This window comes from Pelophylax lessonae, assembly GCF_965119305.1.
Source record: "Pelophylax lessonae genome assembly, chromosome: 12".
Taxonomy (NCBI): domain Eukaryota; kingdom Metazoa; phylum Chordata; class Amphibia; order Anura; family Ranidae; genus Pelophylax; species Pelophylax lessonae.
This window is the reverse complement of record NC_138779.1, coordinates 129,574,022-129,601,602: the sequence shown is the minus strand read 5'-3', so window position 1 is coordinate 129,601,602 and position 27,581 is coordinate 129,574,022. Positions and strand designations below refer to the sequence as shown.

Here is a 27,581-nt window from a genome sequence, read left to right as displayed (position 1 = left end):
CAGAATATAGCATAAAGTCAGTTAAACTCCTGGGATATTGATCTGGTCAATTAAGTAGCGGGGGGGGGGGGGGTTAATCAGTTTTAGCTACTTTGGTGTTAATGAAAGGAACGGGAACACTATATGGGCAACAATGAGGTCCTCCAAAATATACTGGTTTTACAGGTGATGCCCACTGAAATTTTTTTCCCCTAGTCATCTTTTCTGACTGTTTTTCACTAGTTTTGCATTTGGCTAGGGTTAGTGTCACTAATTGTATCATGAGGCTTAACCTCGACCCTATAGAGGTTGCACAGGCATTCCAACTCCTCCAGGATGGCACTTCAATACGTGCCATTGCCAGGTTTGTTGTCTTCCACCACTAGCTCAAGAGCATGGAGAAGATTCCAGGAGACAGGCAGTTACTCTAGGAGAAGTGGACAGATCCAAAGATGGTCCTTAACCCATTAGCAGGACCAGTATCTGCTCCCTTGTGCAAGGAGGAACAGGATGAACACTGCCAGAGCCCTACAAAATGACCTCCAGCAGGCCACTGGTATGAATGTCTGTCTTATTGGCAGGTCCACCACTAGCGCCCTATGCTTTTCAGATGAGAGCAGGTTCACGCTGAGGACATGTGACTGATGTGAAAGGGTCTGTAGAAACTGTGGAGAACCTTATGCTGCCTGTGACATTGTTCAGCATGACCAGTTCGGTGAGTCACCGATGGCCTGGGAAGGCATATCCATGGAGGAATGCACAGACCTCTACAGGCTAGACAATGGCACCTTAACTGCCATTGGGTATTGGGATGAAATCTTTGGACCCATTGTCAGACCCTACGGTGGTGCAGTAGGCCCTGGGTTCCTCCTGGTGCATGATGGCTGGCCTCGTGGTGAGAGGATGCAGAAATTGATGATATTGAATGGCCCCAACGCTTGCCTGACCTAAATCCAATAGAACACCTCTGGGACATTGTTTTGATCCATCTGACGCCACCAGGTTGCACCGCAGTCTGTTCAGGAGCTCAGTAATGCCCTGGTCCAGATCTGGGAGGAAATACCCCAGGACACCATCAATCCTCTCAATCTAAAATCTCGTGGGGGGGTGCATACAAACTGAGTACCATTTTTGAGTTGCTGCAATTCAATTTCAGCAATATGGTCTAGCCTTCTGCATCATTTTTTCCATTGATTGATTTATAGGGTATCTTTGAGTTCAGCTCTCTGTAGGCTGATATTTTTATTTTCTTTTAAACGATGCGGCATCCTTTCCTTCCTAACGCATTACCCAGTCCATAGCCAGCATATTTTTCGCCATTGAGATCTAATGTGTTTTCAAAGTGACTTTAATTTTTTTGACGTGTCTGTGTATATATACTTTTGCTTTAAGAAAAAGTTTAGATGGCCCGGGAAGTGGAAGAGTCTATGCTCTGGTCCTCCCAAGGGCATAGAGATGGGCAGTGGCCATCTTACTATCGCCTATCTCTATGGGAAAACATACAGCAATCAGTAGCGTTGGCCTGGGAAGCAGGGGGGGGGGGGGGGGACCTCTCCTGCTTCCAAAAGTGATCCTGCAGCGAATCCGCAGATCTGAAAGCCGGCCGCCTAAGGGATAAGAAAATACCGGGTTATGGTATCTAGCTGCAGCCAACACTCCAGCATTTACTGTCAGTCATGATGTAAGTTTCCAGTTAGGTGGTCGGCAAGTGGTTAAACCCAGGAACTAAGGTAACAAATTGCAACCTAACAATCCTTTGGTGTGTAATGCTTGCTGCTTAATCTTCAGTGAGTTCACTTTCAATGACCCAAACAAAACAGATGGTAAATGGTGATACTGATACTACCAGTAAAATAACAGTGGGGGAAATAATTATTTGATCCCCTGCAGGTTTTGTAAGTTTGCCTACAATCAGAAATGAAGGGTCTATAAATGTTTTATCATGGGTGGATTTTAAGTAGAATAAAAATCCAGAAAAAATACATGATACAATTGTTATAAATGGAGTTGTAGTTCAGTGAGTTGTAGTTAAGCGAGTAAAAAGTATTTGATCCCTAAGCAAAACATGACTTAATACGTGGTGGAGAAGCCCTTCTTGGCAAGCAGAGAATAAGATTCTTGTAGTTGGTTGTTAACAGGTTTGTACACCTCTCAGGAGGGATTTTACAAACCATCTCTGAATTCTTAAGGTTTCCTGGCTTTCGCTTGGCAACTCGAAGTTTCAACTCCTTCCATAAATTTTCTATAGGATTAATGTCTGGAGACTGGCAAGGCCACTCCATGACCTTAATGTGCCTTTCTTGTGCCACTCCTTTGTTTTGGTTAGAATGTGTAATGCTCGAAGACCCATCATGACTAATTTTCAACCTTCAGGCTAAGGGCAGAAGGTTCTCAACCAAGATTTACAATACATGGCCCCTCGATGCGGCAGTTGGCCTGTACCTTTAGCAGAGAAACTGCTCCAAAGCATAATGTTTCCACCCCCTTGCTTGACTATACGGATGGTGTTCTTGGGGTCAGTTGGCATTTTTTCCTCCTAACACGGCGAGTAGGGTTAAACGCCAAAGAGCTCAATTTTGGTCTCTCCTGACCACAGCCCTTTCTCACAATCCTTCTCTGAATCATTTAGGTTTTCATTGGCAAACTTCAGATAGGCATGTACATGTGGCTTCTTGAGGGGGACCTTGTAGACGCTACAGGATTTTAATCCATTGCGGCATATTGTTACCAATTTGTTTTGACTGTGGTCCCAACTGCCTTGAGATCATTCACAAGCTCTTGCATGGAGCTTCAGACCGAGAGCGATTGGTGGTATTTTGTATTCCATTTTTTCCAGTAATTGCTCAACAGTTGTCTCCTTCCACCTAGCTTCTTGCTGGCGATCTTGTAGCCCATTCCAGCCTCGTGCAGGTCTACAATCTTGTCTCTGATGTCCTATGACAATAATTTGGTCTTTTCCATGATGGCAAGGTTTAAATGGAAGAGATTCTGTCAACAGGTGTCTTTTTTTTTTTTTTTTTTTTTTTTTTTCTCTCATGAGTTTGCGTTGTGAGCACCTTCCTAACCGGGATTAATCTGTGTACTACATGAGCACATACTGTAACCACTGTCTGTGGGAGCCAAAATTATCGGTTGGTAGGGGATCAACTACTTACTGAACTGTAATTAAAGTTATAACATTTGTATCATGTATTTTTTTTCTGGATTTTTGGTTGATATTTTCTCATTTAAAATACACCTATGATAAAGATAGACCCTTCATTTCTTTGTAAGTGGGCAAACTTACAAAATCTGCAGGGGATCAAAATTATTTTCCCCACAGTACACGCAATAAAAAAAAAAAAAATAACCTTTACAGATGACTGGTTAAGAAAATGAGTCTCAGATTCTGTCTCTCAGCAGAAGGCTAAACCTGCAGACCTTTGCTGCAGGCTGCTGGATTTTATGGCCTTGCATCCCTCTGAGCAGGCAGGGTGTAAACTGGTTAAATGCTACAAAAAAAAACTTATGGCCATCTTGCCATTATTGTAGTGTGAAAGTGGCACATAAAGAACTATAGGTTTGTATGAAACAAAACATGTCTTTTTCTTATGTCCTCTGACAGTCGCCGCCCGTTCAGTTAGCCTTCACTAGTGGGTAATGGCCTCCTCTGCAGGAGCAGTCTAGGCAGTAAAAGGTTAACAAACAAAAGCCTTTACACATAACGCACCTCTAGGGGGCTGTTCCTCAGCTATTACCCATCAGCCTCTAGGAGCGTCTCTCCAGTTTTATGCTGCCTAGCATGATGAGGTGACTGTTGGGTGACAGGTGACACTGGGGGGGGGGGGGGGGCTGAGGACTGTGTGGGGACCTTTTATTAGTGTGATTTTACTTTTTACAGGTACACAGAGCAGTAACTCACTGTTTCTAGCTCTGCTCTCCTCACACTGGAAGCTGTATGAGGGGAGAAGAGCTAGTAACAGTGAGTTACTGCTCTTTGTTTACATTTTGTGATCGGCTGTGAATGGATTCACAGCCGATCACATAGTAAACAGTCACTGACAGTGACTGTTTACTACTGCCGGTGACAGCTGTGTTCCTACGGAACACAGTGCCACTGACATGACCGCGCTGCGCGCTCCCGATCGCGCATGCGCGGTCATCTCCCGGGCTCCTCTATTGTGATCGGCTGTGTCATTGGAACACAGCCGATCACGTGGGAAACAGCCACACCCATTGGCTGTTTCCCCCCTGCCGGTGGCGGGGGTGTCCTGGGGACACCCCGACACCGGGAGTGCAGGGCGGCACGCACGCGATCGCGCGCCTGCCCTGTTTCCTGGGATCACGTCATATGACGTCTTCCCAGGATAATAGCCGCACCGCTCCGTCAATTGACAGCGGGCGGGCGGCAAGTGGTTAATTTTTTTTTTTTTTTTTTTTTTTTGTGGCATATTTGAATTGACTTATTTGGTTAGAAACCCCTGAAAGTCCAGATCACCATTTTAAATGGAATACCAGCTGTATTAACAGGTTTTATTAAAATATGTATATTGAACAAAGACCATATTCAGTTAGCGTTTTGTACCCATCGAGAAATTTTTCCATCCTCCAAGTTTTTCTCATCACTGCTGATCATTGTTTTGACCCCATTAGCCATAAAAAAAATTGAAGGAACAATCTAAAAACATTCTACTGGTGTTTGGCCAGCTTTAAACCGAAAATGGAATGCATTAATCTGTGTCCTGTATTCAATTTTAGAGACAGACTTTCAAAAAGCGACAATTGTCATGAATACCAAAAAAAAACTGCCCACATTGATCAGTAATGCCCCATTCATGCTGACATTAAAAGCAGGCATTTTAAGGTGCATTTGTAACGCTCCTCAAACACCTAGTAAAGCAGTCTGGATTTGATCTGGACAGTTGTGTTAACATCAAAACATCTAACACAATATAACAATAAGAAAGGCATTGCAAAAAAGTTTTGTTATATCAAAAAAGCACCACTGTAAATGCCAAAGTGACCAGATGTATGACAGATTATCCCATTCTGCCACAGTTCTAAAAAAACTTGAAAGCTCCCCCGTGAATGAAAAGTGCTTAAAGATTGCTCCATCCTGCTTGTTTAAATAAACCTTTGAAGAAAGTTCAATCTCTCCACCTTGAATAAAAAGTGCTTGCATGCCCTTTCCCCAGCAACTAGGACTCACCAGGTAACAATGCCTCTTTTTACAGTTTGGCTTGAAACACTTACAGATGACTTCCATTGAATATGGCTTCCGTTCCTGATTCTCCTCTCCAGCATTGTTTTAGCTTCTTGTGAGTGTTTTTGAAGTGGAAATTATGTCAGAAAATGGAAGTCCTGCTTGATCACTTTATACAGGCCCCTTTTGCAAGCATAACCATGCAAAACTTTAAAAAAATCAATGTTTTTGCTATATTGAAGGCTGCAGCAATAGATTGTAAGCTCTAACCTTCAGGGACCTCTGAATCATCTTGTATTGATTTGCATTGTAACTGTACTGTCTGCCTTAAGCGCTGTGCAAACTGTTGGTGCTAAATAAATCCTGTAAATTATTGCAGTGTATTCATATTTTTAGGATATTGTTGGTCTGTAACACTTGGGTGATTATCTTTATACTGTCAAAATGTGTGAAGCATTTGCATTACCATTTCAAAAATGAAGCTTTGAGTTTGGTAGTGGCTGATGCATCTCAACTCCCAAGTCTATGGTAACATGTCGATACATGTTTGCGGCTCGTTTAGGCCTTGTTCACAACTACTACGTTTTTCATTTGTTCAGTGTCAGTATTTTGAGAACGTGCTAAGGCCTTTCTCTAACTGCACAGGGTAAAACCGCTATACAGGCCTTTGCGAATGGTTTGCAAAGGTTTATAATGGCTTTAATTGATCTAGGATTGTGGATTGCATATCAAGCTAGATCGCATGTCCTCTCCATTGGTTTCATTGCAGTAAGTATCCTGCAGCTGCCTATAGCAGTTCCCTTTTTACCTAGCTGGGTCCAATTTTTTGATCCCCAAAATGCTTCTTGGTATCCTAAACCTACTTCTTGTTTCCCTGTGTTCAGTCACCTTGCCGGTTATAGCTTTTAAACCAGGTGCACACCCTTAACTACTTGAGCCCCCACGCTATAGCCAAAACACGGCTACAGCGCGGGCTTAAAAAGCTGGGAGGGCGTAAATGGACGTCCCTTTTTCTCATGCTGCCTGATTGGAGCCAATGACAGCTGATCATGTAAGTAAACCGAACCTGGGTATCTGCTTTTCTTTTCCCCCTGCAGCAGCTTTTGAGCATTTTTTTTCCCCTGCTTCTAGAAGATTGTTCTAGAAGATTGTTCTATGTGTCCATGCACGCTATTCTATTCCAGAGGTGCTTTTTTTTTTTTTTTTTAAGCTTTAGTGTTTAAGAGCAGAAACTTTCTCTTACGTCCTCTGACAGTTGCTGTCCCTCATAGTCTTCACCAATGGGTATTGACCTCTCATCCATAGGAGCAAGCTAGGCATAAGACTTGGTAAAAAACAAAACAATTTGCATAGACACACCTGTAGGGGCTGTCCCACTGGTCCAATACCCCCCTGCTATCAGCATTCCCAACTCAGTTTGTCTTCTGCCTAGTTAGGAGTAAGATGGGCTTCCCTGTGCTGGGGCTACAGTCTCAGCCTTCGGTTTTATTACTTATTTTGTGCAAGTTTTTTCTTTGCACTACTAGCTTTTTATTTATTCTGTGCTTAGTTAGTCGGATCTTCGGAAGACTACAGCGTTTGCGGAGCTGGGAATCGGGACTGGTTGTACTAGAGCCTTACGGAATCCCAGCCCGCCATCGAGCGTTTAGCACGCTGTGCGTACGCCCTGGCCTCGCAAACGACCTGTCCCTGTCCTCGGGAACAAAAGCCAGTGAGGTGGCCACCTCGCTATTATGCCTCAACTGAGGTTTCCGTGCTTGCTAGAATCCTGTTTGGCTGACGGCACCCCCACCACCTAGGGTGGGAGGCTTCCCGTCGCAGAGCGGCACCCACGCCATCATGGATCAGTGAGTACATTCGGTGTGGGGCCTCTGTTTTGGGGATGACAGTCTGCTGAGAGTCTGTGTTCTCCCTCATGTCTGTCTGGGGCTCCCATTCCCTCCCGGTCCCTGTGGGGGCACTATTGCGTCCAGGATGCTCTGTGGGGGTCCCTGTCCCCTCCGGCACTGTTGTGTTTTTTGTGGGGTGCAGGCACACATGTGAGGGCCGCTGCGGTGTAAAAACGCGGGCCGCCATTTTGGGTGTGGGCGGCTGCTCTGGCTTCAGTAAGGGCACTCGGCAGCCATTTTCTATGTAGTGTCGTGCCTTTTCGGGCGCCATCTTTTGTGTGGCAAGGTGTTTTATACATGTGTTCAGCGGCCATTTACCCGGAGCCTCCCATTGACTTCTATAGGCAACCATTTTTCCTTAGCCCGAGTTTTACTCAGCCTCTAGCGGTGTGACATCACTTCCTCTCCATGCAGCCAGATCGTTCAACAAGCGTAACTATAGCTACACTTCTGGGTCTTTTTCTGCCTTTTTTTGGGGGATATTCCTTTGCTCTGTTATATACCTTCCTGTGGGGTACCTCAGTCTAGTCCTTATTGCGGTGGGTTTCGCTGCGATCGCGATTTTAAAGGGCCTGCGTTTTTTTATTTTATGGAGTCCCAGGACAGCAAATTCCCCTCAGCTTTGGTGGAAGATTCAGGTACGCCTGAATCGTCCGCGATTACGGCTGCACTTGCGACTTTAGCATCCAAAGTGGATGTGTTGATGTTCTAGGCTTTCTCACTCCTCTGATTCAGAATCTGATATGGTTGCCATTGACAGTGTACCCCCTGGGTCTCAGTCCTCTCAGTCGGAAGGGGAGGCGGAGGATGAGAGGAGGATGATTCCCTCCCTGGGACGGCCATAGAACGCTCTGCTATGTCTGCGCTTATTACCGCTGTTAAGGATGCTCTACATTTTAGAGGATGAGCCCAACCCGCCAGGTAAGCGGTCTTTTGGGACCCGTAGAACCAAATGTTCCCTTGTCCCGCTGAGTTTCACGAAACGGTGAAAGAACAATGGCGCAATTTGAAGCGCAGTTTTGTGGTGCCAAAACAGTTTCAGCTCCGTTATCCATTTGCGCGTCCCACGGATTTGCGCTGATCCGTGGCCCCTAAGGGGGATCACATGGTGTCCAGGTTGAACAAGGCCACTCTTATGCCCGCGGAGGATTCAGTTTAGGGACACTACGGTTGGGTGGATGCAATCTCTTGCTCGCCACTCCTATATGGTGGCGGGCTCCATGATGAAACCTATTTTCGCCTCCGTCATGGTGTCTTAGGCTGTGGTAGATTGGGCCAAGGTGCTCAGACGCACCCTTGTGGCTGACTCCGCCCCTCCTGCTACTTTGGAGATGGTGGACCAGATTATTCAGGCTGTTCTGTTCCTGTGTGACGTGGCCTTGGATGAGGCCCCTTTAGCCGCATGACTGTCTGCTGTCGCGGTGCTAACTGGTCGTTTGGTCTGGCTGAAGAGCTGGTCGGCTGACCAGACTTCCAGAAAGACTGTCTGACATCCCTTATGCGCTGAATGGCCTTTTTGGGGACTCCCTGGACGAATTGGTTAAGGGGGTCACTGGGGGCAAAAGCACTCTGCTGCCCCAGAATTCCAAGGGTAAGGTTTTCCGCAGTAAGTGGGGCCCTTCTTTTAAACCAAATCGGGGGTCCTTTCGTGCCTTCAAGGCACAGGACAAGGGCAAATCCTTCAAAGGCCATGGTGGCCAGAAGAAGCCTTGGGCGGGCAAGTCAAAAGCTGCCCACGCTGGCACGGAGGCCCAGTCCGCCTTGACCTGAAGGGACGCCCTCACCCATTCCAGGGGCTGGGGGACGTCTGCGCGGTTTTCTCGAACCTTGGCTGCGCCGGATTCCGAACAGGTGGGTTCAGGAAATCATTAGATCAGGTTACAAGATCGAATTCCTTTTGCGTCCAGCGGACAGATTCTTTTCCCTCAAATCTTCATTTGACCCCAGATCGTTTGAGATCTTCATCGGGCGGTTCAGGATCTTCTCGCCCAGGGGGTAATCGTCCCGGTGCCGCATCGGGACAGGTTTCGGGGGTTTTACTCAAATCTGTTCACTGCCCAGAAAGGAGGGCAAGGTACGTCCGATTCTGGACTTGAAAGCTCTGAACCGCTTTGTGCGGGTTCAAACATTCCGCATGGAATCCCTCCGATCGGTGGTGGCCTCCCTGAGCCCGGGAGAATTCCTTGCTTCCATCGATCTTAACGATGGAAGCCAGGAATTCACATCCCCCATATACGAGGGTTATCGGAGATACCTCAGTGTTCCTGCGCGATTGCGAATCGATCAGTTTGCGGTGTTACCTTACGGTCTCGCTTCAGCTCCAAGGGTGTTTACCAAAGTGTTGGCTCCTGTTCTGGCCCTGTTGTGGGCGCAGGGAATTGCAATCTTGGGCTATCTGGACGATCTCCTGTTAAGATCGAATGCCAGCCAGTGTCTGTTACGTGATCTGTCAACTACGGTTCAGACGCTCCAGGAGTTCGGGTGGACCATCAACGTTCAGAAGTCGACTTTGTCCCCTTCTGTTCGCCTCCCTTACTTAGGGATGGTCCTGGATTCCGCCCAAGCAAAAGTCTTTCTGCCGGAGGAAAAACTCCGGACTCTACAGAACGAGGTCGGGTCCCTCAGGGACAACGAATCCTCATCGCTCAGGACCTGCATGCGGTTCCTGGGATTGATGGTGTCGGCCTTCGAAGCAATACCGTTTGCACAGTTCCACACACTATATCTCTGCAAGCGGAGATTCTGGCCAGGTGGGACAGGCATCCTCATTGCTTGGAAAGGAGGATCTCTTTGAGCCACCAAACCAGAGAGAATCTTCTGTGGTGGCTCCAGTCGCCGGCTCTGACGGAGGGGAAATCCTTCCGGCCGTTGACGGTGGTCACCACGGACGCCAGCTTGTCAGGCTGGGGTGGCTTCTGGGCACTCTGCCCAGGGCACTTGGTCGTAGGAGGAATCCTCCCTGCCCATAAACATCTTGGAACTGAGAGTGATCAGACTGTGCTTGCTCCGTTGGTCGGATCATCTTCGGGGCCGCCCTGTGCGGGTGCAGACGGACAACACCACTGCGGTGGCTTACATCAATCAATCACCAAGGGGGCACCAGGAGTGCCCGGGCAGCCCAGGAAGTGACCAAAATTCTGTCTTGGGCCGAGACGCAGGTCCTGGCAATTTCGGCAGTCCACATTCCAGGTGTGTAGAATTAGCAGGCCGATTACCTGTGCCGGCAGACCCTGGACCAGGGGGAATGGTCCTACACCCGGAGGTGTTTCAGATGCTGTGTGCGCGATGTGGATCTGTTTGCATCCCGGCTAAACAACGTGGGAAGGTTCGTGGCAAGAACGCGCGATCCTCTGGCAGACGCCTCGGATGCGCTGGTGGTACCTTGGAATCGGTATTGTCTGATTTATGCCTTCCCCCCCCCCCCCCCCCGATTCAGTTGTCCAGGTTCCTTCGCAGGTTGGCCCCGGAACCAAAATTGGGGATTCTGGTGACCCCGGGCCTGGCCGAGCCGGTCTTGGTACGCGGACATCATGCAACTTGTCGAGCCTCCATGGCGGCTCCCGTTACGAGATGATCTACTGTCTCAGGGGCTCATCTTCCATCCTGCTTTACAGTCGCTGGCTTTAACGACGTGGCTGTTGAAAGCCAGGTCCTGAAAGATTGGGGTCTCTCGTCGGCGGTCATTCCTGCCCTGCTCAAGGCTAGGAAGGCCTCGCCCGGTAAGATCTATTAACGTACGTGGAAGGCTTATTTTGCCTGGTGTGAATCCAGGGGTGTCCCTCCTCGCTCTTTTTCGGTAGCGAGGGTGTTGGCCTTCCTGCAATCTGGTGTGGACCAGCGTCTTGCGCTGACTACAATTAAGGGTCAGTTTTCTGCGCTGGCAATCCTTTTCCAGTGCCCCTTGGCGTCAAACTCTTTGATACGAACCTTTATTTAAGGGGTGCGTCATTTGGCTCCTCCTTGGAGGGCACCTTTTACCTCCTTGGGACTTGAATTTGGTCCTGTCGGTTTTGCAACGTCCTCCCTTTGAGAACATCAGGGAGATTCCTCTGCCTGTGTTGTCACGGAAGGTTGCTTTTCTGGTGGCAATCACATCTGCTCGCAGAGTGCCGGAGTTGGTGGCCCTGTCTTGCCGCTCCCCTTACCTGGTTGTTCATAGGGATAAGGTGGTCTTGCGACCTAACCAAGCGTTCCTTCCTAAGCTGGTTTCCGAGTTTCACCTTAACGAGGATATTGTCTTGCCTTCGCTGTGTGCGAATCCTAAGCATCCTAAGGAGTTTGCCTTGCATTCCTTGGATGTAGTCCGGGAGATCAGGGTGTACCTGTCTACTGAATCCTTCAGGAAGTCTGGTTCCCTTTTTGTCCTTCCTGAGGGCCCTTGGAAAGGGTATGCAGACGCAGCCCATTTTGAAATGAATCAGACAGACTATTGTACAGGCCTATTCTATTAGGGAATGGGTGCCGCCCTTCCCTGTCAAAGCGCACTCTACCAGAGCAGTGAGTGCGTCCTGGGCATCAAGCTTTGGTGGCCCAGGTGCGCAAGGCGGCAACTTGGTCGTCTGTGCACACTTTTTCCAAATTTTACAAACTTGACTTATTGGTATCGGCAGATGCCTCCTTTGGCTGCAAAGTCCTGTGCGTGGCCGTGCCTTGAGGGGGACCTGGCGTTTGCCTGTCCCTGTCTGTTGGGGTTATTTTTCCCCTTTGTTTGCTTTGCTCTCCTGGGATTGTTGCTCCTGTTGAGCTTTCTTGTTACCCAGAGTTTACCTTTCTGGTTCAGATAAGGTTCCTTTCTCTGACCTGGGTGCTGCATTGCCTTTGTGACGGTTGCGCTTACCACCGCTCGTGTCTACACTGCTTTGGGACATCCCATTGTTGAAGACTATATATGAGGGGCGGTGACTGTCGGAGGACGCAAGGACAAAATTTTTGTAAAATCTTACTAATCGGAGTCCTCCGACAGTCGCCGTTCCGCCCCTCTTTTGGGGTTTTTGGACTATTTACTGCTTGCTACCAAACTGAGTTGGGAATGCTGATAGCAGGGGGGTATTGGACCAGTGGGACAGCCCCTACTGTGTCTATGCAAATTGTTTTGTTTAACAAGTCTTATGCCTAGCTTGCTCCTATGGATAAGAGGTCAATACCCTATGAGGGGCGGTGACTGTCAAGAGGACTCAAAGAAAGGAATTTTACGGTAAGATTTTACATTCAGTTTTTGCTGGCAGAAAAAAAATAAACGCTGAAAGCACCTAAACTCTTGGCTGCTAAGCGCCAGTGCCCAGTAGTTTGTTTTTTTACTTAGTGGGTGACTGCTGGTGTCCTTAACCAGTGAGTAGCTCATTTAGAAGCAGGCCGGATGCGGTGTCTTTAACAATGACTGGTTCCCCGCTGACAACTAAACAAAAGAATGCCGGCAATTAAAACTTTGAGGGAGGAAAAAAAGCATGGGAGTCCCCTCATACCAGGTCCTTTGGGTTTGCTGTGAATTTTAAGGGGAATCCTACACCAGCGTTTTAAAAAAAATGGGGGTCGCCCAAAATCGAGCATGTGGGCCATGAAAGGGGGAATGAGTGAGTGGGCGCCCCCTCCTTCTGAACCATACCAGGCCACATGCCCTCAACCTGGGGGGTGTGCTTTGGTGTGGAGGGGGTACCCCCCTAAATGCTTTGTCCCAAAGCTGATGAGGACAAAGGCCTCTTCCCTACGACCCTGGTTGCAATTGTTAACAATGCTGGCATTAAAAAATAAAAAAAACCTGCGTCCCACCAGTCATAACGAACACTTCTGGTGGGGGGGGCTTAACGTTATCTGGAAGTCCCCCATGTGAATTAGTATGGGGAACATAGTATCCCTTCACTAAAGTGACTCAAAACGCAAGAGCAAGATTTTGACAGGTTCTTGATTATAAAAAAAACATTTTTCCCTTGTGTAGATCCAACATTAATCACAATGAATGCCGATCACCGACCTGGAAAGAGGTTCGCACCAGACGCTGGCTTCCTTCTCACCGCTCCGTAATTACTGCTAAAACTATGGGGCAGGGCCACCTGATGAAGTCATCGGGTGACCCGCCCCCTTGTGACATCCAGAGCATGCTGGGTTGATATCACAAGGGGCAGTCAGTGTTGTCGTTCCCCTTGGTTTATTTAGCGGCCGCTATGGAGTGAAGCGGTCAGGCAGCGGGAGCCAGTGTCGGATATGGACTTTTTTTTTTTTTTCTCCTGCGTTGATAGCTTTCATTGTGATTAACGTTGGATCTACATCAGGGGAGGTTTCTTCTTTCTTTTTTTTTTTTTTCTTATATTCGAATAAATCTTTTGTCAAATTTTGGGAAATTTTTTATTTTTTTCACACCGCTTTCTTTTGGTGTTATTTACCACCTTTTTTGCTCAAACTAGTTAGAATCCCAAAACATTAATATACATCATGTATATCAAACGCAATTTTTTTTTTTTTTTTTTTTTTTTTTAGAAAATGTTTAAACCGAAAAGTTAGTCCAATTTTTTTATATAATGTGAAATGTGTTAACAGCGAATAAATACCTAACCTATCGCGCTTTAAAATTGCGTCTGCCCTTAGAATAGCGGCAAGCTACAGTGCTTAAAATTCTCCATAGCAATGCTTTTTAAACGCCTTTAAGAGGAAATAAACCCTCCTCAAAAAATGGAAAAACCCTGTAAGACAAAGGCACAATGAGCTAGTATGCATCGCATACTAGCTCATTATGAAATGCCTTAGAATGATGCCGAAGCATTGCCGCCCGCTCAGCAATAAAACGGCCGACGTGTTCGGCCATCCTGGTTCTTGTCCTCCGGCGATCTGATTGGCCGCAGGCACGATTACGTCACTCCTGCGCATGCTGCCGTTCACGGCACAGGGCATGGAAGGAACAGCATGAGTGGCCGTTCCGAGCGCATGCGCTGATGACATTGGCTGAATTAAAAGTAAATATCTCCCAAACGGTGTAAGTTTAGGAAAAGAGATTTACAACCCCTTTTACAGGTTACCAGTGTAGAGTTGCACAGGAGGTCTGGTGCTAAAATGATTGCTCTCTGTAATGCTCAGTGCTCTGTGTTGTCTGAGGAGGCCTGTAATGCTGCACAGTTCCAAGCATGCCACACCACTAAGCACATTACGGTCACTAGTGTGCTGGGAGAGGAAGCACTCATGGCCTTTACAGGCAGAACTCCAAGAAAACCAGAAGTTCACATAGGTAAACATGCTCACTCACATTTACGTTCAGGTTTCATTTGTCGATGAAAGTTAAATTGATTTTAATCAGTTTTCGTCAGTTGATGAAAATGTGGGGTAATTTTCATTTAGTTTTACTGGAAGTATCACTGGAAAATTATGATCAGACAATGTTTTTTTTTTTTTTTTTTTTTTTTTTTTCAGTGATTGGCTACAGCTAATCACGGTGCCAGGTATCATGTGATAGCTGTGGTCCAAAAGGAGCATCAAACTAGTAAGCAAGCTTGTTGTGAATGGAAGCAATTCATGAGTTTTGCTTACGTGTGATTGTTATAATTGGTCATAGTGATCACATGATAACCCTGGCAAGCAAAATTTGCTTCTGTCAAAAACTTGTGAACGTGTATTAATGAACAGGAAGAATTGGGGGTGATGGCATGTATTTTTTTTTTTTTTTTTTTTGTGAAGATCCACTAACGTTCTTACAGAAACTGTTGGTACTATATAATTCCTGAATGTAATTTATATGCTGGTAAATTTACCAACTTTTATGCAAAAGACAGATTAATAGTATATCTTGCATGAAATGTGTGGGTTTTTATTTTTTAATACTTGTGGATACAGATAGCGGTTTTCCATTTCTGTATTTACGCTGGTAGTAGGTTCTCAAGTCTTGTCACCTGTAGGTTAAGATTTCCTACCCGCATGGGGGTTTTTGCATCACCACTCCTGAACATTCAGGCTAGGAGCCAGTTCCTGACCAGTGGAATGTTGGTGTCTGGCAGTTGTAGTGGCAAAAAGTGGCAGCTTAGCAGGAAAGGCCTACAGATGCCTTGGGATGACATGGGGCTCTTAAGGTTGCTGTGTGGAGGGGGGTATAGGGTCCCATACATGGAGGTTATGTTTTACTGGGAAGACGCACACTGCAGTGTTATCTGCCAGACAGATGCGTATGAAAAAAAAAAACTAAACTCTGCTATACTATGTGATGGTACAGTGATCTCCGCACTGTACTTGTTTGCTTTCCCTCTAGTATTTTGCATCCCTGCCTTCATTTACCTGTTAATCCAGCTGATAAAATCTGCTGTATGCAGGTAATCACTGGTGTGGAGGCCTCCCTGTGACATGCACTGCTAACCAAATTAAATTTAATTTTTTTTTTTTTTTTTTCAGCCTATAGAGCCTTCTTACAGGGCTATAAGTGCTGGGTTTTGCTTTTTTTTTTTTTGACCCACTTTTTAAGCCTGTCCCCCCCCCCCCCCCCCCCTCAGGGCAGAGCAAACGTCAACATGACCTTTCCATAAATTAGGCACACCATGGTGACATTCCCCAAACAAAATTTGTTAATCTAAATTTTTTAAAATTTTGGGCCGATTTTGTTTTCTGCTACATTTTTGGTAAAAATCGCAATATGTATTGATTGGTTTGCGCAAATGTTACATCTAACTACGTGAGATTTTTTTTTTTTTTGTTGGACTGTGACATTGCGGTGGACAGATCGGACCCCTAACTGACGTTTTTGACACCTTTGGGGGCTACCAGTGACATTACTACAGTAATCTGTGCTAAAAATATGCAAGGTTACTGTTAAGCCATTGGCAGGGAAGGGGTTAACCCTGTGGGGTGATCAAGGGGTTAAATGTGACCCTTGGGGGCATGTTTCTAACTGGGGGGTGTGACTTGTGAAATAATCAGAGACGTGATCCTATATAGCAGGATCCACATGAGCTCTGTGATCATCCCAGGGAGAAGGATGGTTGGCCGACCGTCCTCAGCGGGTAACGATTGAGGTCAGGCGGCAATCAGAGCCACCTGACACACACGTCAGCTTCCCTGCTGGCGAGCGGGAGCTTGGCAGCGCACGCTCACCCCCTAGACTCCCCAGAGCAAGCGCAGTACATGTACAGCGATTTGCCTGGGTGCGGCTACCTGCCACATTATATCTGGGGCGGTCAGGAAGAAGTTAATGGCGCACTAGATACAGCATGTGCAGGTCATAGAGGGTATAGGGGTTAATGTAAATGAGTCACATGCAGTAGGATGAAGATGAGGGTGTAAGAAGAAAAAAATTGGCATCTGCTGCTGCCACGATCTGTACAATGATCGGAAGCTAATGGCTTATTCATTTTATTAGCCCTTTTTCCCACTTTCTGAGTGGAAGGCTTAGAAATGTGAATTGGTCTCCTGACTGATCACTGCAATGTGAGGCAGAGTTCATCGCATCTGCATGCCTCTGTCCTGGCTAGTCAGAGGAAACCTTGTTTCTCTTACGTCCTCCGACAGTCGCCGCCTCTTCATATTCGTCACATATGGGGTATTAGACTTTGCTCCGAAGGAGTAGCTAGGCAACAGAATATGTTAACATTAAAGCTTTTAACATATCCCACCCTCAAGGGGTGGTCCCCTCAGTCAATACCCTCCTACTTCCTGCAACCATATCTCAGTTTTAATGTCTAGCTTGTCAGGAGTGGCTGGCTCTCTCTGTGCTGGGGCTTTGTGCCCCAGACTCTTCTTTTTTTGATTTTTTGTTTGAGTTTTCTCTCTACCTTTACTTAGCTGTTCTTTTTGTCAGCATTAGTTAGTTCTTCGGATGAAGAGGATCATGCGGGCTGGGTCTCGGGCTGATCCCCCTGGTCGTGGGTCAGTGGCTTCCCAGCCTGCCATCGAGCGTTCAGCCAGGTAACGCTCCTGGCACAGTACGACCCATCCCTGTTCGGTGCAGGGATGATTGGTGAGGTGGCTACCTCACTGGACGCTGTGCGGTTTCTTAACCCCCATTCTGTGCGTCTTGTATGCGACTCTCCCTGTCTCATGTGCAGCGGCTTGTTCGCCTGTGCGGGTCCCCCACGCCACTGTGAGGTAAGTGTATTTATGTGGGGACCTGTCTGTCTGGGGGGGTGTCAGTCTGGGACTGTGTAACCTGCCTCTATTCACACTGTTTGTCTCCCTATCTCTCGGCTGCATGCTGTGGGCTGCAAGGGGGGGGGGGGGGAGCTGTGTGACACTGTGTGTGTCAGCCTTGTCAGTGTGAGAAGCTGTGTGCTGTGGGGCATGTTTTGTGGCATGTTTAGGCATTATACAGCGATCGCTGCGGCGATCTGACATGTTTTTTTATATGGAGACATGTGTGCATTACTGTACTGTGGGGCGGCGGTTTCGGCGCCATTTTGCCTACACTTGCTCCGGCCGCATGTTCTACATGCATGGCGGCCATTTTCTTGTAGCCTCCCATAGGCTTTCATAGAGCGCCCTGGCAGCATCACTTCCTCTTCTCCAGGAACACCGATCGAGGCAGCAGCAGCGGCGAGGGTCTCCTCAGGTTTTATCCTTCCTATCCATTGCCTGTGTCAGTTTTATTGTCCCTGTGGGGGTCTCATTGTGCTTGTGTTGTGGTGCGGTGGGCTGTTAAAGGGGCAGTTAACCCTTTATTATCCGGCATTTGTTGTTGGGGCAATGGATTCTCAGGAGGGCAAATTTCCTACCGCCTTGGTGGAAAGCCAGGGGACCGCTGTTTCCCCCCCAGAGGGGGATTTAGCCACTATTGTGGCTGGCCTTGCTGCTCAGGTGCAGATGCTGGTGGCTGCTCAATCTACTAAAAGACCCAGAGTTGCTCTTTCCTCTGATTCTGAGGGTGAAGGTGATGGGGTTGTTATGGCGGGGGCCTCCTTATCGGGGTCCCGCTCCTCCCTGGATCTAGTGGGGTCCGAGGTGGAGGCTGAAGTTGAAGGGGTTGATAATTCTCCCCCTGGCTCGCCTGAAGAGCTTGCAATCATGGATGAATTGATTGCTTCCATAAAACAAACGCTGCGTTTGCAGGATGAGGTGTGTCCCCCCCGCTGCCTTGGCGGCTTATGGGACGCAGAGAAAACGCAGGACGCCGCAGGTTTTTCCCTGCAATGATGATTTTCAGCGCGCTGTTAAGGAACAATGGCGCAATCTGCGCAAACCTTTTGCTGTACCAAGTAGGTTCAAGCTGAGTTATCCTTTCTTGCCTTCCACTGATGACAGGTGGTGTGTGCCACCCCCAGTGGATCACGCAATTGCGGTTTTAAACAAATCCACTGCGATTCCTGCAGAGGATTCCCCGGTGTTCCGTGATGCCACGGATAGGAGATTGGAGTCTCTTGCCCGTCATACTTATTCTGTTACGGGTTCTATGCTTAAGGCTCTGTTTGCCTCTCTCATGGCGGCCCAGGCGGTCGCAAGTTGGACGCAGATGCTTCGGCGCGTCCTAGTGGCCGATTCGGCCTCGCCGGCGACCCTGGATATGGTGGATCAAATCCACCAGGGTGTCATGTATCTGTGTGATGCGGACTTGGACTTAGTCCCGTTGGCTGCACGTGTACACAGCGTGGCGGTGTTGTCTCGCCGCCTGGTTTGGTTGAAATGTTGGTCGGTGGACCAGTCTTCACGTAAGACCTTAGCCAATCTGCCTTATGATGGGTCTCGCCTTTTTGGGGAGTCCTTGGATGTGTTGATTAAGGGGATCACCGGAGGTAAGAGCACTCTCTTGCCCCATTTCCCCAAGGCTAAGGGGGCTTCTGGGAAGAAGCATGCTAATTTTCGGCCCCCTCAGGGGTCCTTTCGTGCCTTTCGGTCGCACTACAAGGGCAAACCGTTCAAAGGTCAAGGCTCTCAGAAGAAGCCCTGGTCTGGAAAACAGAAGTCCGGTCAATCCGGATCCGCAGCCCATAACAGTGTGGCCTGAAGGGGCGCCCTCACCCAGTTTTGGGGTGGGGGGACGCTTGCTCGGTTTTCTTCAGCCCTGGTTGGCCCGCGTGCGGGACAGATGGGTTCAGGAGATCGTTCGATCTGGTTACAAGGTCGAGTTTCTCTCTCGGCCGGAGAGCAGATTTTTTCCCTCAAATCTTCAACTGTCTCCAGAGCGTTTATGGGACCTGCACCTGGCGGTGCGGGACCTGAGGGCTCAGGGAGTGGTGGTTCCGGTGCCTCATCGGGACAGATTTCGGGGGTTTTATTCCAATCTGTTCACCGTGCCCAGAAAGGAGGGCAAGGTTCGTCCAATTCTGGACTTGAAGGCTCTGAACCGCTCTGTGCGGGTTCGCAAGTTCCGCATGGAATCCCTGCGGTCGGTGGTGGCTGCCCTGGTTCCGGGGGAATTCATGGCCTCCATCGATTTGAAGGATGCGTATCTTCACATCCCCATTTTCGAGGGTCACCAGAGGTACCTTCGATTTGCCATTGCGGAGGATCACTACCAGTTCGTGGCGTTGCCTTTTGGTCTCGCCTCGGCTCCGCGGGTCTTCACCAAGGTGCTTGCACCGGTTCTGGCATTGAGGGCCCAGGGCATTTCTGTCCAGGGGTATCTGGACGACATTCTGGTTCGGTCTGCGACCAGCCAGGGTCTGGAGAAGGACCTGTCTGTCACAATGCAAACTCTGCAGGAGTTTGGTTGGACGATAAATTTTCCAAAGTCGACACTGAGTCCGTCGGTTCGTCTTCCCTACCTGGGAATGATTCTGGACTCGGTGCAGGCGAAGCTCTTCCTGCCGGAAGACAAACTCAGAACTCTTCAGGAGGAAGTCCGGTCCCTCAGGGACGTTCCGCACTCGTCTCTGCGGACGTGCATGAGATGTCTGGGATTGATGGTCTCGGCCTTCGAGGCGATTCCCTTCGCCCAGTTTCACACGCGGGGTCTCCAAGCGGAGATCCTGTCCATGTGGGACGGGCGACCTCAATCTCTGGATCTTCAAATCTCGTTGAGTCATCGCACCAGAAGAGACCTGTGGTGGCTCCAGTCCCCGATGGTATCCGGGGGCAAGTCGTTTCGTCCTATCTCGTGGACGGTGATCACCACGGATGCCAGCCTGTCGGGCTGGGGTGGTGTTCTGGGCGTTCTGTCCGCCCAGGGAACTTGGTCGGAGAGGGAGTCTTCCCTTCCGATCAACATTCTGGAATTGCGTGCGATAAATCTGTCTTCATCGCTGGACGGACCGGCTGCAGGGCTGCCCGGTTCGGGTGCAGACGGACAATGCCACGGCGGTGGCCTACATCAACCACCAAGGGGGCACCAGGAGTGCCCGAGCGGCTCGAAGTGGCCGACATTCTGTTTTGGGCCGAGACTCATGTCCCGGCGATGACTGCGGTTCACATTCCAGGGGTGGAGAACTGGCAGGCGGACTATCTAGTCGCCAGACCCTGGATCAGGGGGAATGGTCTCTCCACCCGACTGTCTTCCAGATGTTGTGCGCGAAGTGGGGTCTTCCAGATGTGGACCTGTTCGCGTCTCGGCTCAACTACAAGGTTCGTGGCAAGGACGCGCGACCCTCGGGCAGACGCGTCGGACGCGTTAGTGGCCCCGTGGCATCAGTACAGGCTGATGTACGCGTTTCCACCGATTCAGTTGCTGTCCAGGTTCCTTCGCAGGTTACACTCGGAACGCAGCACGGTGATTCTTGTGGCACCGGACTGGCCTCGCCGGTCCTGGTACGCAGACCTCGTGAATCTGGCGGTCGACGCCCCGTGGCGTCTGCCTCTTCGAGACGATCTCCTGTCTCAAGGACCGATATACCATCCTGCTTTACAGTCTCTGGCTTTGACGGCCTGGCTGTTGAGACCGAGGTCCTGAAGGAGAAGGGTCTCTCCCCGGAGGTCATTCATACTTTGATCAACGCGAGGAAGTCTTCCTCGGAAGGTTTATTACCGTACTTGGAAGGCCTATTTTGCCTGGTGTGAGTCCAGGGGGTTTTCAAGGCGGCGACTTGGTCGACCGTACACACTTTCATACAAAATTCTACAAAGTAGATGTTCAGGCATCGGCGGATGCTTCCTTTGGCCGCAAGGTTCTTAGTGCGGCAATCCCCTAGGGTCCCTTGTTGGGGACCTCTGGCTGTTGGGATAAGTTTATCCCATGGTTATTTGTCTTTTCCTGGGTTGTTGCTCCTGTTGAGCACTTGTTTTTTCCTGTTGCCCAGCTGGTTTCCTTCCTTTGGTAAGGTTCCTTTCTTTGCTGCGGAGACTGCGTTGCCTTTTCGGCGCGGATGCGTTTCCCACCCCTCATGTTTGCACTGCTTTGGGACGTCCCCATATGTGACGAATATGAAGAGGCGGCGACTGTCGGACGTAAGAGAAAACGGAATTTTTGTAAAATCTTACCTGTAAAATTCCTTTCTCTGAGTCCTCCGACAGTCGCCGCCCCCGCCCCTCTTTTGGGGTTTGGTTGTATACTCTACTGCTATTCCACTAAAACTGAGATATGGTTGCAGGAAGTAGGAGGGTATTGACTGAGGGGACCACCCCTTGAGGGTGGGATATGTTAAAAGCTTTAATGTTAACATATTCTGTTGCCTAGCTACTCCTTCGGAGCAAAGTCTAATACCCCATATGTGACGAATATGAAGAGGCGGCGACTGTCGGAGGACTCAGAGAAAAGAATTTTACAGGTAAGATTTTACAAAAATTCCGTTATTCACTGGAAAAACACTAGGTTTCTTCCGAGTGCCAAATGCAAGTGCCGCTGTTAGTGCTCCACTGGGGGGTTGCTAGCCTAAAAACTGATTCTGCTTCAGGGCCTAATGCTGGACCAGCTTTGTTAGTAGGTGTCATGGGTATAGAGCTGAACTGCTAAGATTAGATGCTACATTAAATAGGAAATGGTATGGAGACAAACTCTAAATCAGCACAGTTTTTAAATTGCAATAAGCAATTTAACCTACATAAAAAAGTTTTACTTTTTTTTTTTTTTTCTCCCAATGTGTTCAGTATAAAAATGTATTGTATAAAATACATGCTTACTGTAAGCAGGGATGCCCGACAGATAGCCCGTGGGCCACATGCGTGAGCCCTCTTAAGTGGCCCACGACCACCTGCTCTGGGATGGTGGGGTCAGCAAGCCCAGATCACTAGTTAGACATCATCTTAGAGCATCAGTGTTGTGGATAGAGCCATCAGAGGAAGCAAGTGGCGGTGGAGGGAGCAGAAGCCAGATAAGCAGATTCTTCTCTATAGCACCAGCTCCTGTCCCAGGTGGAGGGATTCCAAATACACACCTGTGACAGCAACATGTTCTACAGTTGGCAATTCCTGTAGATGCAGAAAGTGTAGTCAGTTCATGAAAATCAGTTTGGGCATCACAGCATAGGCATAATATCAAGTTTTTCAGTTTGGTCATATAAGAGCAATGGTTTTGCAGTGGTTATTAAACCCACTTTCACACTGATCCTTGGGTATAGAACCATGCATCTTTAGCTTTCCTGCAGGGTACCTGCACTGAGCCATACTTTTTTTTTTTTTTTTTTTTTTTTTTTTTTTTTTGATACCTTGTGGGTTTGTTGTGCTTTCTGAAAGTGCACCAAAACTATTTTTAATGCAGGAGTTTTGGTGCACTTTTAGAAATTGCCACACAATCGCAAGATGTAATAGTGGTCTGTGCAGGAAAGCTGTTGCACTACGCTGCCCCTGCAGTGCATCATTGTGTCATTGTGAAAGCAACCTTAAGGAGTTAGGACACTAAGGGCTATAGTGTTGTGGCCTGCAACTAGTTACCAGTAAGTTCGCCTTTTGTAACATGCTGCATATCACACACGTTCTGCCCCCCAGATCTGATAGCTAGTGGGGATCTTTCACCCGCCCCCTGCTAGCGGTCATTCATTCAATCCCCTGTGAATGGAAAGGTCCCGCAGCCTTTGTGGCTGTCGGCTTGTAGTTTTCAATGAAGTGAGCGCTGTGGTAGTACATTCTCTTATCAGCATGCATCAGTTTCCTCATGAGGTACGAGCAAGGCAGACACTAACAGATCTGCAATGCTTTACGGAAAAAAATAAATGCACTTTTTACCTTGGTGCATGCATTTATTTTTTTTTAAACTTTTATTCTTTAAGTGGCTCTCTTCAAAAGGTTGAGCACACCTGATGTACAGTGTAAACAGACTCATCGTTGTCAACAGTCCCTTTATATGGCGCATTGACTACACATAATGGGCATTTTCATCTTTCTTTTATTACTTGTATGGAATTTCTGAATTCATCTAACAATCATTGGAAAGGTACACAACTCGAAGACTAAATTAGGATGTTCCCCGGGTGGTATAGAACACCCACAATACTTCATAAACATTTTGCAGACTGTACAGACATTTGTTGGAGATACAATAGACAATGGTTTGCCCCTGATGCATTTGATTGGTCTTGTTCGCTTCTCAGTTCTTTCTGAGATGAAGTGAGAGAGCTCCCAAAAGTTCAGATTTCATTGACTGCCCCTGCATTTTCTGCTACACCTTTCCCCACTCCCTAAAAAAAAAAACAAAAAAAAAAAAAAAAAACGTATAAAAGATCTATATTGCAACACGTCCTTAATGCAGCTAAAGCCTCTATTCCTCTAAAATGGAAGGACCCCAACCCTCCCACAAAGTTTGAGGCTGTTAACACTATTAAGAATTTGGTTCTTTGCTCACAAAACAATCGCATTGTATGAAAAACCTGGGGGAAGAGAAGATTCTCCTTGCTGGAACACATTAAAGGCTCATGGTGGACCTTCATGCAGCCAGGGTAAAGGCCCTTTTCCCTCTACCCCCCCCCCTTTTTTTTTTTTTCCACCTGTTCTTCCTCTCTCCATACCAATTTCTTTTATCCTTTTTACCTCTGTTTCCCCAATGGGAAATCTTGGATCCCATCATGTAGAGATATATTTATCTTCGATTTCCTTTCCACCCTTTGATTCTGCTTCGCTGGTCTCTACTGGGAAACGAGAACTGGTTGTATGGTGCTACCCCTCGACTAAGCTTATTACTTTAGTCAGCGCTTTACAATTTACATTTTCTATGAAACATGTTTTCCACCCTTTCGGGTAGTGCTACACATGTTAGTATATTCATTTTAGTATTTTGTTTTTTTAGGTTTGGTTTTAATGGATGTCCTATACAACGCAACTTAAAAAAAAATTACATCAAGGGATAAAGTGTTTGAGGTATATGCTGCGGTAATGCAAATGTGCTTACACTATACTTTGAGCAAAAGATGGCTGTTCTGCTTTGGGTCTCTGTAGTGTTTTGAGTTTTGGATACTGCATTAAATGTTAAAATTGTGTTCTTGCTTGTAGACCTGGTGACGACTGGAAGAAGACGTTAAAACTCCCTCCAAAAGATCTTCGAATCAAGACTTCGGTGAGACTTTACTTTCATAAATTTCAGGGTTGGAAAGATCTGGTCACTTTGGTGGGTGGAAAGGTTTTTTGTTAACCTGTAAGTTATTGGGTGAATGTGTGATCTGGTGCACTAATGTAACAATATGTAGAATGATACACATAAAAAAATTTGGTGAAAAAAATGTGATCACATGAAAAATAAGGTGACCAGTCCATAAATCACTAGTGTAAAAAATGGTGAAATAAGATGTCTCCAAATCCAACAGTGTAAATTCATAAATGGGGATACATATTGCCTCCACCATACAAGTTCTGCTCTCACCAGACGGAAATTATGAAAGTGTAAATTCAACTCAAAAATCCACTCTTGTGCAATGCAAGTGTAGTCCCACCATCCACGTGTGAGCACTCAAATCAATCAAAGCCTCTTACCAAACATCAACATGAGAAAGTATAAATCAGATGGAAGATATTCCTTCCCCCTAACATGAGTGGAACAGATCCAGATGGCTCAAAGCAAAATCCAACACATGTGTTGCTATAGGACGATCCCTCAGAGTGTACCCAGGGAGAAATAAGTGGGCAAACAAAAGTGCATTACCTCTATAAACTTTATTATAAAATATATACATGCACTTGGTTACAGATGGTTCAAGGAGCGGTATGCATAAACTTGTAGATAACCGCGGCCGCCTGCAGCGCGGACCGTGGACAAGGTGTGTGACGGTGCGGCGTTTCCTTTCAAGAGCTTCTACTGAAACAGGAGTATACCCCCTAGGACTGCCCTATAGGCGTAATCAAACTTGTTTGCTCCTAGTGTCCTACTTCTATGGAGAGCAGCATAACCCAAGGGTCAGAAGATGGGGAGCTGTCCGTCAAATAGCCGAAAAGGATTTTACGGTGCGACAAAAGTCCAGTTTACTTTAACCACTTAAGCCCCGGAAGATTTTACCCCCATTCCGACCAGGGCCTATTTTGCAATTCGGCACTGCGTGACTTTAACGGACCATTGCGCGGTCGTGCGACGCTGTACCTAAACAAATTTGACGTCTTTTTTTTTTTTTTCCCACAGAGCTTTCTTTTGGTATTTGATCACCTGTGCGATTTTTATCATGCGCTATAAACAAAAAAAGAGCGACAATTTTGCAAAATACCATATTTTTCAAATATTTTTTATATGAAATTCCCCCCAAAAAAATTTAAAATCAAAAATTTTTTAACATTTTCGGCCAATTTGTTTTATGCTACATGTTTGGTAAAAAAAAATCGCAAAACGTATTTTGATTGGTTTGCGCAAAAGTGATCGCGTTTACTAACAAAGGGAAAGATTTTTGTTTAACGCGTAATGGCGGCGATCTGCGTTTTTTTTTTTTTTTTTTGCTGTACTGCAACATTGCGGCGGACAGATCGGACCCTTGACTGACATTTTTGACACTTTTGGGGTTACCAGTGACATTTCTACAGTAATCGGTGCTATACATATGCACTGTTAACTGTAAAAATATACTGGCAGTGAAGGGGTTAACTTTTTTTGAGAGGGAGGGGTGTTGTGTGTCCCTAGGGGCGTAATTCTAACTGTGATTGGCTGTGGCTTCAGGGGTAGGAACAGTGATCAACGGTTTACATAGTAGAACAGTATAATCAGGATTCCTACACCGGGGAGAATGACAGGCGGCTTATTTACATTAGCCGCCTGCCTTTCTCCCTCTCCACCGCAAGTCACGCGCGGTGGGTCCGTGGCCGCGCGGGAGCAGGAGCGCGCCAGTTTCCCAGAGCCTCACAGGCTAGCGACGTAGACCTACGTCACTCTGCCTGTGAGGGGCTGACTGCCGCAGTAAATATACTGTGAGCAGTTGGCAAGCGGTTAAGTGTTTTTGCACTAATGTTTAGCAGTGTTCAGCATTTTTCGTGCCTTGAACGCTGAACTTAAAATATGCCTCCACGTCCTAATGTGCATGGATACATAAAATAGTTGCTTCTACAGGCAAAACGCCGAACTCTAGGAGTAGTTAAGACTGTGGTGCATAGACCTTAACAGTGAAACTTAGTGACATCTTGTAGGTGGTCAGACCTTCAGCCAGGTAACAGCTCATTAACTTGAAAGTGGTTACAAGGGCTGAAGGTTTTCCTTTACCTTTGTGCGCTCTCTGCTTGAAGGTAAGCCTGCATGCGGCTCCCCTTACAGCACCTCCTAACCTGAGCCTGATCTTAATGCAGCAACTTGCACGAGAGCAGAACTTACTATTTTGCTTAGCCAGCAGCGGGAGCCATTGGTTCCCGATGCTGTGAATCACATCTAGTGAGGATGGGGTGGGGCTGAGCCATGCTCTGTCTTGGGGACACAGTGTCTTCTCAGGTGTAAGCGAGCAGGAGTGCCCCCATAGCAAGGGATTTGCTATGGGGACATTCCCAGGAGGAAGGAGCCAGGAGCGCTAGCAGGAGACCCAAGGAGGATGGGGGCTGCTCTGTGAAATACATGGACATAGGACAGATGAGTAGAATGTGACATTTTAAAGAGTTATTAACGTCAATTTTTTTTTTTCTGCATGCCTAGGGAGAAAATGCTTGCTGTATTCTATGGCGTAACAGAATTGTACCCCCTATGCTGTGCTCCTGTTTTGCACTACACCCCCCACCTAATCTTCATTACATAGGGGGAGGCGTTTTCATTCTTCAGATGGCTGGGAAGGCTGAGAACGTTGTTTGAGATTTCAGTTTAATGCACAATTGCAATTTTCCAGCAAACTGGTAATTTTATGTACTTCAACAAATTATGCAGCCACCATCTCAAAGGATTGATAAATATATAACTATAGATTACAATCTTTTTGTGTTCTTGGCTTTAAATCTACTTAAAGTACTGCGAACATATTTGCTTTTTACAATTGTGCTAGGGAAAGTTGTGAACATACTGAGTGTTAAGAACCTATGGAGAAACATTGCTGGTAGGCAGTAGTGCAGTTTTTTTATTGCAGAAGAGGTTCTTCTGCAATAATAGCGTCTGTCCTGCCTGCTGGCAATATTTTAACGTGTACATAAGCTCATTTTTCACATGGTCTTGGTACCAGGATGACTCTGAACCTGGAAGTACACGAGCTGCAAATGTCAACACAAGTGATGAGGGAGACTTTGACGATCACATTGCTGGAGGAGAGCGTGTCAGAGGTTAGTCTGGCATAATGTGCAAATATGCTGTGCATGCTTGTACATTATAGCAAAGCCCCTGAGCACTGGCAGCA

General features: G+C 47.3%; 1 protein-coding gene across 1 annotated transcript in view; it reads left to right on the top strand.

Moving 5' to 3' along the window:
• Positions 1-27,581, top strand: part of DDX6 (DEAD-box helicase 6) — a 141,914-nt gene that overhangs the window by 25,228 nt on the left and 89,105 nt on the right. The window contains exon 3 of the mRNA XM_082273177.1: positions 24,298-24,361. Within this exon, the coding sequence (XP_082129303.1) occupies positions 24,298-24,361 (64 nt within the window). The remainder of the gene's footprint in view (positions 1-24,297; positions 24,362-27,581) is intronic.